Consider the following 13,765-nt stretch of genomic DNA (forward strand, 5'->3'; position numbering starts at 1 on the left):
GTTGGTTGGCTTGTTGATTCGCTTAATAGCTGACAACTATTACATCAAAAAAGAACAACAGGGTTGCCATTAAAAAAACAACAAACATATATAAATTTATTTTATAAAACAATATATTTACAAACTCCGTACAAAATATTTTACTTCGCTTCATCTGACTTCTCTTGATATTTGACGACGCCTCTTTCAATTAATTCAGGCACTTCAACTGCTAACCATGGACCGAGCTAGAAAAAAAATATTATTGAAGCATGAACGAAAATAATTTGTCAATTATTTATTATTGGCTATCGCAAATATTTGAGGTGTCTTATAGAAGGATCGCTGCCGGATGGACGGGATTAATAAAATAGAATCTAATTAAATGGAAATCCAATGATGAACACTAACCATCAGGTGGCCGGTTCGCCAGTCCGCCTACCGATTATATTACAAAAAAAACAGTATTCCAATCCGAGTTCGCGAATAAATAAGTGGCAAAATTTAATCCGACAAATGCAGGTTACCTCACAATATTTTCCTTTACCCGCCGCACGAAACGAATTACATATTTATATAATATATATATATATATATATATGTCGCAGAATCAAAGATGGGACGCCATAATTTAAGTACAACGCCGTCTGTAAGCGGTTCTAGGAAACGTCAAGTAGTTCGTTTGAGTAAGGTTGATACAGGAATTCAGAGTGCCCACTTGACAGTTAATGAATAATGAGTTGTTAATGATTTGACATCGGACTTTAGGTTTGCTGAACGTAATCTAGGGGACTTGGGAACGGGACTCCGGGGCGAACGGTCGTCTTCTTGTATCAAACTTGCTGCGTTTCCAACCACTTTAATCGGCGTGGTTAATTGTTATTTTGTGATTATCGATTGTAAGCGAACAAATAAACAACAGTTGTACGAGACTGAACATTTACTTTGCGCCTACAACATGTCTGATAACGGTTCCGACAACGAATTGCCCCACGTGATCAATACCACCTCGTCATAAATTTCTTACCGCTGGGCCATTTCCAAACCAGACATTCGAGAACAAAGCCACAGTAACGTATACCGCCGAGTTAAAAATTATATATATATTTCATATATATATAATTTTTAACTTTCTTATATACTTACACCTAAAGCCATTGCGTGTGCTATACCAAACTTCGGTACATTTCTGGCCCATAGTGGCTTAAAATGATCCGTTAAACATATCTTGCCGCCTCTGTACATTTTAGCGGTTTTTCCATCTAAACTTGGTAAAGCAAGTTCTGGAGCTGTCGTCGGGTAAGTAACAGGTATCTGGAAAAAAACACAAATTACCGTTTTCGGCTTTTGAAGAAACAAGAGTGATCCTTATACAAGAAAATCTGCAGGCTGGCTCTTAATATATGTATTTTTTTATTTATTCGGCTTTTGGCCATCTCATGATGCATTAGTTAACTGAGCAGGACATATTATAGTGCACAAATGTGTGCGCAAGCACATGTGCACTCTCATAAACTAGGACCAACTGGTTTTTAACTGCTTTTTCAGGCACGAGAGTACACTCTTCAAACTAGAGTGATTGAGAATCTTCAAGAGAAAAACTCACAAACTCTTTTTAGTCCCGGGGTTTGAACCCAGTTCCTCGGGATCTGCAGACTTATAGTGAGCCACTAGATAAACTAGGCAGATAGTCAATAATATACGCTAAATGAGTATTAATTACTGAAATTAATTAAAGATTGAATAATTAATAAATGTATGAACACGACTGGCCAATCTGTGGATAGGCAACTAGTGCATCATATGTTTGTCATCTGTTATTTGCGTACTTTATACCACACTTTGAGTAGATTAAAATTTCTTACAGTTGGCTGTGACCACTTACCATTAGGTGGCCCATTTGCCAATCACCTATCTATTTAAAATAAAAGATAATCACATAGAACGGGCCGGTTGACGTGGTTGGTAGATACTTGCCTTTCATGTCGAAGGTTGTGGGTTTGATTCCCACCCAGGACAGATATTTGTGTGCACGAACATATCAGTTTGTCCTGAGTCTGGGTGTAATTATCTTTATACATATGTACGAAAGAAAAGTAGTATATGTAGTATATCAGTTGTCTGGTTTCCATAGTACAAGCTCTGCTTAGTTTGGGATCAGATGACCGTGTGTGAATAATGTCCCGGGATATTATTATTATTATAAGGTTTATTTTATCAAAATTTAATGTTATCATTGGAACAGAACTTTTGGACAAGACAACGCCATAAATGAGTGAGTGTGTGACGAATTGTTGGACATTGACGGCAGATATTTTTAAGCTGATATTTATTAGAAATAAATAATGCTTGAGGAGTTTGAACCTAAAACCTCAGGATGTACGGTTTTTATCAGCTATCCACGAGACCAACGAGGTTACATTTATTGCTTAGTTTGGCTCAGATGGTGTATGAATAATGCCCCAGAATATTATTTATTATTATAGAAGCTAATGTAAAGTTTGTAACACACTAATACTCACATCAAACTCCAAGTCAAATTCATACTTCAGAAGGTTGTGGACGTACCAACACTTTCCGAACCATTTTGTTCCAGTTTTATCTGATTCCAATCTGAACCAGTCATTATCTGCCTCTTTATTATTTTGCACATACTGAAAACAAAATGATTTGTTAAACAAATGTATAAGTGAACATAAAATTAAGGGCTATTCGTTTATAAATTTGACTGGTTTTTAACTGTTGAAAAATTTAGATTGGGAAAGGTTAGTGTGTTTGTAATTTATATCACCTTTATTCACTCATGTTTTCAATTATCTATCTATAATTTTATCTTTATTAATCGTACCATATTATTATTTACTTGGAAAAGAGTGACCAACTACTACGGACTTTCTTACTATATAATATCGATGGCAGCAAAGTAGATACAGACATCTACATAATAGCAATTTTTCAGGAGCACATTAAGAAAAAAATTGTTACCATTTCAACATTTATGTATCAATTAATTTGAAATTTTCCATGATGATTTAAAATAAAAAAAAGTATTTATTGTATAACGGCTTATATCGCTATTTCGTTGTTTTTCTGAAATAATGTAGATTTATTTTTTTACTTTGTAAAAGCCTCAACGTAAAAGGATACATGCCTGATATCCGTTTATTTGTTGTAATCAAAATAGAGCTCATTCTAATTAAAATATTTCATAAATTAAGGTAACAACTTCCAGAACTATTTTTTTAAAGATATTTAGAGAAATTTAAGTGACATACAAACAGTATTTAATATTTTTAGACTAAAATTCTGTAGATGACTTCATTTACTTTGCATATAACATTTCACATAGCTTCATCTACGTCTCTCAGTTAAACTCATTTAATTTCCTAAACCACACAAATGTTTTGTTTTAATAATAATGCATATGCAATAATACTGTTTTATTTATTATTTACCGTACCGTAACCATAACAGCCTGTGAATGTCCTCTTTTTGAGGAGAAGGTTATTATTTATTCATAATAATTATATATTTTTGTTTATTGACAAAAGATCAAAACTATTTTAAGTAAATTATTACTTTATATTAACTATCAAAGAAAATAATTTTTTTATTAATTAATATAAATAATGTATAATGCTAACATACAGATAAAAAATAAATATCACTGTTCCTTAAAAGTATAATCACCCTTGAAATTTACAGAATATCAGGCTATTTTTAATCACTCAGTTAAGTGTTTTATTGGTAACGAGCTGTGTCCGTGTTTCCACCCATGTATGACTTAAACAAATCACTAAAAGTGGACTTATAGTCTTTCTGTAATAACAACATTTTAGTTTCATTTTCGTGGGATATTTAGGGCAACATACAATTGGCCATGAGAAAAACTGAATTCCCTTAAATCTATTCTGACATATTTTAATGTCTGTCTCTGTGCTTTATTTATTATGACTGCAAACGATACCTTCATAAGAAATTGTATCCTTTTAAAACTGAAAGGTAAATCTGTATTTAAAAAATAAGTACTAATAATTAACTAACTATTAAAAAAACGAGTAATTATAAATTTAAAAAAACAATGAGATGAAAATTTACGCAAATAATGGATTATTTATGAACTAATTTGATTACTACAAAAAAACGTTATAGTAAGTCATTCTTAAATGATACACATATGATATAGTGGATGCTTTTTTAATCTTTTAAGAAAAACAATTCTGGCATACGTGATTGTTGCTTAACTTTAACTGTTTAGGCAGCGCATGCAACAGAAGCTCTCAAAAAGAATACATTTTCCTTGTTTCTGCAACATTTTTTATTGATGCTTAGCTACTATTGCTAGTAGCTTGATGTTAAATATAATAATAGCCTTTGATAAAGGGAAACACTAACATAATTTTCAATTTGAACCGGTATTTTTTGAGAGACCAAACAAACTCTTTAGCTTTATAATATTAGTAAAGATTAGTTACAGAGTAAAAACTTTAAAAAAATCTTGTAGCTCAACAATTCTTATCACTTTCAAACTACTTCTAATGGAAAAAAAAGATCAAAATGTTAACAAGATCTGTGTCGTCAACTGCTATTGATTCTAATACGCTACTGTGTATGATATATTAGTAAATATCATGGTAGGTATCTTGATAGAAACTAATATTTTAAGGATACATAAATGTAGAGTGCTATATACAATATAATTTTAACAAAAAGTGCTATAAATTAACAGAGTACCGAGTAACCACGTATGCGCAAGTGTGATAAGTGACTGAAGTCTTTGTTTGCGGTTCAATCATCTATGGATACTCCAAGTAAAGGCGGACAATTTTAAATGTCCATTTCTACTGCGGTGTTTTTTAAAATTCGAGTGTAGATGTATTCATTTACGAACCAGATAATTGTAATTATTTAGAAAAATTAAAAATCTTTAATACAGACTTGTAGATAAGGTTAATATAAGCTTATTTTTGTGAAAAAAGCATTTTCACAAAAATGTAGATGTCCGTAACTACTTTACTGCCATCAATATATTCTTGTAAAATAAATACAATACTAAGTATTCCTGTTTCGTGGTTCAATATGATGACTGGGTGGTACCTACCCGGACTGGTTTGCACAATACCCTAACACCAAATAAAGTGTTTGTATGCTTTACAAACTTGTAATTTTGTGATATTTTAAAGAATAATTATATCAGTTTTTTATGCCTTATAGACTAGATAAATCATATTAAAAGGCTTAGAATTGTATTCAAGTGAAAGATATAAAATGGAATCAATAATAATTAATTGCTGTAGCTTTATCATATAAAAGATTTTCTTGACAATTATTATATTTTTCTAAGTAAAATCCACTTATAATATGGATATTGGAATGACTAACATCGTTATAATTACAGTAAACATATTTAAGTAAATCTCCTTCCTGTATTTCGTTAGTTACATTAATTTAATTATTAGAAAGTATAATAGTATAAAAATCGTTAAAAACGGTAACATTTTTAAATTAATTGCCAATTTTATTATAGATATAATTTAAATCATTAACAATTTCGGTAAATTTTACCTTTATTAATGCCTGGTATTCCTCTTTTAAACGGGTTGGCCACAATTCCTTGTCTCTCGGTCCTGCTTTAGTTTTTAGTAAAGGTATGCTACTTAATGACTTTCTAGTACCCTCATCTACCATTTTTATGAGTTTGAGATATAGTCATGGAATATTTTAATTGAAAATATTGCAATTGGAATATCTGCGTAAGCAAAAGTGTTACTTTTTAAAACACGGAAATGTCAAAACTAAATGTCATAGCTCAACTCTTACTACGTGACACGTGTCACTTTTCAATATCTAATGACGGCTAATCAATACGAGTATTGTTTTATTTATCATCAGAAAAAAGAGATAAATAAATGTTATACTTAAAAGAAAATAAAAAAAGGCTGCTTATATGTAGTGATTGATAATATAGGTATAATTGATAATATAAATATTTTAAATTTAATTTTTTTATTACAAGCGTAACAAAAAACTGAATATTATGAATAAAAATATTTATCACAACTATTAACTCACATATTACTAATAAATAAATAATGTTAATTGTCAAAAAGAAAATATTAAAAAAATTATGGCAATAGGCAGTGAGAACAAACTAAGATGTCAGTTATTATGACAGTATATTAATTGTAATCAATTGTCGCTTAGAAAATGAGATAATTTAAGAAAAATTATTTAAGTGTAGTTTATTTCATTATCTATTCTCATTGAAATAGTTAGCATTCTAATAAGGAAGGTGTGTTAAAAAAAATAATGTAAACAGTAACAGAAATGTTTATTTTACTATGACATTTAAAAACACTAATTTAAAAAATAATTCTAGTTAAAGACTTAAAATGGGTTCAGAACAATCTATGCCTCCGAAGAAGCAGATGCAAAGAGCTCCTCCAGTGCGCAGGGAACATACCATAGCATCTTCAATTTTTCCAGGTTAATTTTTTTTTTCATTTCATTTTTTTTTCTAAAAGTGTATTAAGCCTTAGCTTAAAAAATATTAATGATTATGAATCACAATTATTGTCAAACAATATGAATATAAATATTTAATTTTTTGATACACGCCAGAAAAAATAATAATATAGGAATAAATAAGTAATCTGTACCAAATTTTCTAGGTAAAACTTATATATTACAATATAATAATGTTGTTATAATTTATTTAATACCTCGATATTCTTTCAATAATGAGAGAAATATATATTTTAAGTGCCATTCCCCTTTTATTCAGATTATGGAAGTTTCTAATGGCAGTCAATAAGTGTAATGATTCTATGCTGAATAAAAGGTTTTTTATTTGATTTAGGAATTTTATTAGCATTTTATAAATAATCTAAAAGTATGATTTGAAATTTGAAGAAATTTTCTGAACTAATTATATCATTTGCACAAAGCTCTACCACCAGTAAGCTGTAGGCCCGTTTGTGTAGGTACCACCGACTCATCAGATATTCTACCGCAAAACAGCAGTACTTGTTATTGTTGTGATCTGGTTTGAAGGGTGAGTGAGCCAGTGTAATTACAGACACAAGGGACATAACATCTTAGTTCCCAAGGTTGGTTGTGCATCGGTGATGTAAGCGATGGATAACATTTCTTACAATGAAAATGTCTATGGGCATTGGTGACCACTTACCATCTGGTGGCCCATATGCTCGTCTGCCAACCTATAATATATACAAAAAAAAACTACAAGAAATCCCATATATTAATTCCTTGTTATTATTCTTCTTATAGATACAAGGAGACCTGAGCCATCGCCGAGTGGTAATAATTCACCCGGAGCCAGTATGTGCTCAGATTCTGAACTGCCATATATATCATACACAGTGGACAGACCTATTGGAGGTAATATATTAACGTAAACACGCTAACAGGAAAACATACAAAATATTTTAAAACAAACTTATATTGGTTTTAGTTATAGTAGTCGATCTTACATATCAGTGTAATAATGATACATTATACATATGTATTCACAAGTATAAAATACCTCGTGTTTCTTGATTAAAAAAAAAAAAAATTATCTGTTGTATTATGATTTTTTTTTTATATATATAAGCTAGCGCTTGACTGTTATCACACCTGATGGAAAGTGATGATACAGTCTAAGATGGAGCGCACTTGCCTAGAAGATGCCTATTCACTCTAGACTTGAAGGTACCCATATTGTAGAGATAATATACATGATGAACTACATGTGTCATTAATATGTCAAGTTCATTAATTTATGGTGATAATTGGTTATAATTATGCAAATTCTCGATAAAAATTTAAAAGATTAAAATTTATTGATAGTTCCCGAGTAATAACGCGGAACTACTAATTAAGTTATATTCTAGTTTTATTTTTTTTTGAGACGGACAAGCCTATTCATCTGATGATAAATTACTACTTTAGAATAATAAATATAATCAAATAAACTTTGTCAATCTGCCACTAGACATCGTCAGATATAATATATACCTGTACTTATTTAGTGTATAGCTTGTATATATTGTCGGATTGTCGTCCCATCGGGTTATGAGAGTAAGGGTATGTACGCACTATGCGGATAGCCGGAGTGCGGTTAACCGGACGGTTAATCAGAAAAATGTATGAAAAATTAGTATTTATACCGTATATAGTATATATACAGGTCAACCGGACGGTTAACCGCACTCCGGCTATCCGCATAGTGCGTACATACCCTAAGGGAATAGAGAGCGCACCTGTGCTTGCATACACACTTGTGCAATATATCCTGTGCAGTTGGCTTATCTTTCTTGAAATTGGCCGCTGTGGCAGACATCCGGATTGATTCCTTCGAATAATAATTTATTAACTTGTAAGGTGGTAGATACCGAGATCAAGAACTATTTTTAGTATACAATATAGCACAGTTATTAGAGAATCGCATGAAACATGTAAATCTTAGGTTTGTTTATCTTTACTCCTTCGATTGGATTAGGCAATTAACATATTATTTTAATTTTATCCGAATCGAATGTCTTGTCAAAAATAAAATTTTGTCTCTTTCTTTCACATGCCTTTAACGCTTGGTTCATATATTAGATTCACCTAAAAATTCGGCAAAAACGCAACGATCGGATAGTAAGAAGTCTCTCCTGCAACGGAGGCAGCTGAGCTTGCAGGCGAGGAGGAATAAGCGAGCCCGCGATATTGTCGTCGTTAAGCCAGCCACTGACACGCAATTGGACGAGGATATCAGGAGATTGCAGGTGAATATACATTGTAATACATATATATAAATAGATGTTGCTTTGTCTGCTTAAGGTTAAACTTCAAAAGCCATTTGACTTTGAGTTGGTTGGTACGTATAAGTATTTTCTGTGGAGAAAGTTTTCAAACTATAAACATAAAAAAATTTTTTTTAGTATTATTGTGATGTATCTCCCGTTCTTAAACTCTGATTGGTAATTAGAGTAATTTAATTAATGGCTTTAATGTGATTGGCTGCGGATGATCTCAATGCTCATTGGTCGGTGCCAACTGATGACGCAATAAGCAACCAATGAGCATTTAATTTAGTTAATCGGGCTTTTTTAAGAGACTGGAACATAAATTCATATATCGCCTACATACATACATATGTATATCACTTTATTATCTTCAGGAAATACCAACGTTTTTACCAATCATGAGGGGGGCGCTTGGCTTACCAGGCGCAAGAGACCCTGAGGTTCTCGAAGGTCAGTTGAATCGTTGATTTACACACTTGGTATATGTTGAGGACAGCATAAAGCGCTTCACAGCTTAAGTTTCATACTGATTTGAAGATTTTATTTACCATTATTTTAACCAATTTTTTTTGACCATCTCAGTCAGGAATATATATAATTATTTTCAATACTTATAAACTAAAAGCGCGCGTGCCACAGACGTATCCGGAGTGCTTGTTATATTACAGCCCCCATTCTTGAATTTAATATTCCAGGTCTAGACCCCAGACCGTGGGTCAGGATGACTACACGTGTTCAAGCGCACTTATCAGCTTGCGCTCAGCCGCTAGCTGCTGAAGAGATCCACTTGGCAAACAAGATTAAGGAGGTGAGTTTAGCCGTCTACCGCAATCGTGGCTAGAATCTCGTTGTTAGGGTTTTGTGTTACATCGCCTTGGTAGAATCTAATCACTGATCACATATTCTGCCGTCAAAAACCAATACTCTGTAGAGTTCAAACTGTGTGTGACGAGTCACGAGGAATATAACATTTTAGCTCCCGAAATTGGTGGCGCATTGACGATACAAGGAATGGTTGCTATTTCTTCTTTTTTCCATGGATAGTGGTGATCACGTCAGGTGGATCACCATCAGGTGGTCCATTTGCTCTTCCATCTAACTATATTATAACTCTACATATTTATTACAAATCGAATCTAGATCCATTTTTAAATAAACAATCAGGAAATCGGTAACAAAAATCGTGTTCGATAATGTGTCTTAAATACCGATGGAATGAGTCGAAATGGCTGAGAGGTTTCAAAGAAGGGACGCATGTAGAACATGATGAGTGGGTGCTACCCAGGAGAGGTACCCAGGTGCTCACACAAAGCCCTTCCACCAACTAAATTCATAGCTTTACTGGTGGAAAGTACCGACAGAACAGGTTTATTGTATATTTTTCATTTTTCTTAAATCCCATAATTTATATACTAAGCTAAGTTAAATTTCATGAAGACCGGTTCAATTTTGGTTCAATCGATATTTGGTTGGATATTTGGTTTAATCGTTTTGAGATAACAAATGAACAAACATTTTTCATCCACATTAATAATAAAAATATTTAATTGACAGGCGGATTCGGAAATAACCCGACTCTATTCAATAACGGTGGAGAAACAGAGAAACAACGCGCGTCACGCTGAGAGGCTGTCACGGGTGAGGGAGGTAGCTCACCAGCTCTCGAGGTGCAATTCATTGTTGAACCAGGTAATTTACGAACTAGTATTTTCAGAATATTCCATGCTATTCGTTAATAGCTCTGCTATAATAATAATGTCCTCCGGGCCAATTTCGGCCACGGCGGCCAATCTCAAGAGAGATTAACCAACTACGCTGGAGGTATTATAGTGCACAAGTGTGTGCGCAAACACAGGTGCACTCTCTATTCCCTAACTCTCATAATCCGATGGGATGGCAATCCGACACGACCGGAAAGAGGGTTCAGGCGCAGAACCAACGGCTTTACGTGCTTTCCGAGGCACGGGAGTGAAAACACTCTAACTTCCAGACTCCGGGCTGCTACCGAGAAGTTTCTGATAGAAAAACCCAATAACTTTTTATTGGTCCGACCTTGGAATTAAACCCAGTACCTCCGGGTCTGCGGCCTTACATCAAGCCACTAGACCAACGAGGCAGTCAACTCGAGCTCTGCTATATTATGCACTACAAACAGTTCTTGATTACACACATACATACATACATACATCATCAACCCTTCGAAGTCCACTGCTGGACATAGGTCTCTCCAATGGCATGCCACTGAGCTCGATCCTCGGCTCTCAATAACCATCCGCTGCCAGCCACTTTGCGATTTGTTCTTGATTAGTATATCTTTACTTATAATACAACACAATTCCACTTAACTCCTCTATACAATCGATTTGACTTCCAAACCTCCGATAGCAACTTCGCCGACATCCAAAACGCAATTATTTCACGAATCCATAAGATTATCATTATTTCAGACCTCGACCGATGACGTCATGTCTATTCAAGATCAACGTTGTTTATCTATTATTACTCCTTCCATTGGAATTGGCTATTGTTTCTCCCAAGTCGCCGAAATCAAATCAAGTTATACTTAAATTCAAGGAGCCGCTTGCGAGCTTTGATTCGTCATTTTACAAGATTAAATTAAATTTTTAATTCGGATCGTAAGTTATACTGAGAATAACCGGCAAGAAACTCAGTATTTACTCTCTTTCGCTATTCTACTTAATAAACATAAGCATATTCGTTAAATTATTATTTATTCGGCATGGAAATCAATGAAAACTAACTCGACACTCTTTTTATCATATATATAATTTTTTATTGAGTAATAAACGCTTATTAATCAAAGTTTTCTTGAAATAAAACGAAAGAAACATCAAATAATAATAATGGTTATTTTTTTTGCAGACCCTACAAGATATAGAAGAATTAAACCAGATGTTACCAGAGAATAAAAGATTGGAGCCCTTTGTATGGAACGAACAAAAAGTTTAAAAATATATTAAATTAATTAAAAGTCAAGAATTACTGTAAATATATCCTCAGAATCAGAATCGTATTATTAAATATAAATGTATATTACTTTTATTAAGTTAGCGAGTTTGTATATCTATAAAAGGGAGAGGAGGCCTTAGCCCAGCAGTGGGATATTCACAGGCTGTTACTGTAACGCATGCTGTAGACATTTCGAGTAACATAACTTATTATTTACTTGGACCCTTTAACATATTCTATCGCCAAACAGCATTTTACTGGTGGTAGGGCTTTGTGCAAGCTCGTCTGGGTAGGTACCGCCCACTCGTCATATCGCATACAGCAGCACTTGATATTGTTGTGTTCCGGTTTGAAGGGTGAGTGAGCCAGTTTTATTACAGGCACAAGGGACATAAAATCTTAGTTCCCAAGGTTGGTGGCGCATTGGCTATGTAAGCGATAGTTGACATTTCTTACAATGCCAATTACTAAGGGCGTTGGTGACCACTTACCATCAGGTGGCCCATATGCGTCCGCCTTCCTATTATATAAAAAAAGCATGCTTACCATTTTTGTGCTCCGGTTTGAACGTTGAGTGAGAATGTAACTACAGGCGCATAAACGCAATGCTGTGTGGTGTTGACCACTTACCAACAGATGATTTTTTTTGCCAACATTTGCCAGGCAGCCTTCCTATTTTAAATTAAAAAAAAAAAGTCATAATCTCAGAAATTACTCGGTTCAATCTTTTTAGTGATCAAAATCCTTTTTGTACTGTTGTAGCTCGATTTGCGTTCAATATTGTAACAAGATTTATGTGTTATCGCGTTGGAGTCTCATTACTGCGATAGCACACACAGAGCACACTGTGCTCTGGTAAATAGCCGTATGCCACTAAAAGCCTAGTGGTCACGGTACCAAATATTAAAGCTATTGTTCTACCTCTATAACGCTTATTGGAAATGGTCGTAGATTTTGAATAGTCTATCGCAATGGAAGGAGGAGTAGAGATGAATAAACAAATTTGATCTTGAAATGGCGTGATGTCATTGGTCGAAATCTGAATAGCGTTTTGAATGGCGTTAAAGTCGCTATCGAAAGTATAATTGGAATTGTATTGTTTTATAAATAAAGGTATATTAATTAAAAACTATTTGTGTAGTTTATAGATATATTAACATATGGAATATATGATTTGGTCGAAGTCGAATTCATCTAATGACGTACCTACGTCATTATACTTATTTACGACTTACCGAAGAGACCAGGACCACCAATGAACCGAGTGAATCTTAACCGATGATCGTGGGTTCAAACCCGGGCAAGCACCACTGAATTTTCATGTGCTTAATTTGTGATTGTAATTCATCTCGTGCTTGACGGTGAAGGAAAACATCGTGAGGAAACCTTCATGTGTCTAATTTCATTGAAATTATGTCACATGTGTATTCTACCAACCCGCATTGGAACAGCGTGATGGAATAAGCTCCAAACCTTCTCCTCAAAAGGGAGAGGAGGCCTTAGCCCAGCAGTGGGACATTAACCGTTACTGATGGAATATATAAATCTAAGGTTTGTTTATCTTTTCTCTTTCTTCGATTGGAATGGACTATAATATGCAGTTGATGTAATTTAATTTAATTAATATTTAACATTATATATGGCTGTATATTTTATTTAAGAGAATTAATTAAATTAAAATAAATAAGTTGTTTCTTTTACTAATATATGTTGATTTTACTTATCAATTTATAAAATAATAACTGACTGACATATCACAGCCAAAACTACTGGGACTAGCATTCTAAAAAAATTCAAACGGGTTCCTTTTACACAGAAGGCTAGCTCTAATAAACTTTCATCAAGTTTGTATAAAAAAAAAAAAATTCAAGGAATTGAGAGTTCTGGAAATACGCAATGGATTTTTGGAAAGAGAGCTATCGAAATTGGTACTTAGCAATTCTGAATTATGATGCGAGTGAAGCCGCAGGTAATGCAATAGTAATATTATAAAAAACAAATGATATATCGAAATAATTTAT

At 33.4% G+C, this 13,765-nt stretch overlaps 2 protein-coding genes across 3 annotated transcripts; one reads left to right on the plus strand and one right to left on the minus strand.

The window, feature by feature from the left end:
- Window positions 1–83: 83 nt before the first annotated feature.
- On the minus strand, window positions 84–5,809 carry LOC126778929 (ubiquitin-fold modifier-conjugating enzyme 1). The gene is made up of 4 exons (XM_050502684.1): window positions 5,545–5,809; window positions 2,502–2,633; window positions 1,126–1,293; window positions 84–227 (listed from the first exon to the last, which is right to left on the minus strand). Exons 1-4 carry the CDS (start codon window positions 5,665–5,667, stop codon window positions 141–143), a joined length of 510 nt encoding a protein of 169 aa, XP_050358641.1. The 5' UTR covers window positions 5,668–5,809; the 3' UTR covers window positions 84–140.
- A 345-nt stretch (window positions 5,810–6,154) lies between these two features.
- LOC126778914 (BLOC-1-related complex subunit 5) lies at window positions 6,155–13,391 on the plus strand. 2 transcript variants are annotated; one of them, XR_007670246.1, is made up of 9 exons: window positions 6,155–6,271; window positions 6,359–6,465; window positions 7,270–7,380; window positions 8,587–8,753; window positions 9,149–9,224; window positions 9,470–9,582; window positions 10,329–10,463; window positions 11,658–12,159; window positions 12,242–13,391. XR_007670246.1 is itself a non-coding variant. In XM_050502669.1 (8 exons), exons 2-8 carry the CDS (start codon window positions 6,372–6,374, stop codon window positions 11,742–11,744), a joined length of 783 nt encoding a protein of 260 aa, XP_050358626.1. In that variant the 5' UTR covers window positions 6,155–6,271; window positions 6,359–6,371; the 3' UTR covers window positions 11,745–13,391. The 2 variants fall into 2 exon arrangements, 1 of the variants encoding a protein (XP_050358626.1); XM_050502669.1 differs by having other exon boundaries at window positions 11,658–13,391.
- Window positions 13,392–13,765: the final 374 nt, after the last annotated feature.

The sequence above is a fragment of the Nymphalis io genome, chromosome 27, assembly GCF_905147045.1.
Source record: "Nymphalis io chromosome 27, ilAglIoxx1.1, whole genome shotgun sequence".
In the NCBI taxonomy this organism is placed as follows: Eukaryota; Metazoa; Arthropoda; class Insecta; order Lepidoptera; family Nymphalidae; genus Nymphalis; species Nymphalis io.

Coding starts and splice junctions, on each gene's coding strand:
- LOC126778929 (XM_050502684.1), bottom strand. CDS start 5,667: ATGGTAGATGAGGGTACTAGAAAGTCATTAAGTAGCATACCTTTACTA. Junction 2,634..5,544: donor AATACCAGGCATTAATAAAG/GTAAAATTTACC, acceptor TTTTGTTTTCAG/TATGTGCAAAATAATAAAGA. Junction 228..1,125: donor CACACGCAATGGCTTTAGGT/GTAAGTATATAA, acceptor TTTTTTTTCTAG/CTCGGTCCATGGTTAGCAGT.
- LOC126778914 (XM_050502669.1), top strand. CDS start 6,372: ATGGGTTCAGAACAATCTATGCCTCCGAAGAAGCAGATGCAAAGAGCT. Junction 6,466..7,269: donor AGCATCTTCAATTTTTCCAG/GTTAATTTTTTT, acceptor TTCTTCTTATAG/ATACAAGGAGACCTGAGCCA. Junction 9,583..10,328: donor TGGCAAACAAGATTAAGGAG/GTGAGTTTAGCC, acceptor TTTAATTGACAG/GCGGATTCGGAAATAACCCG.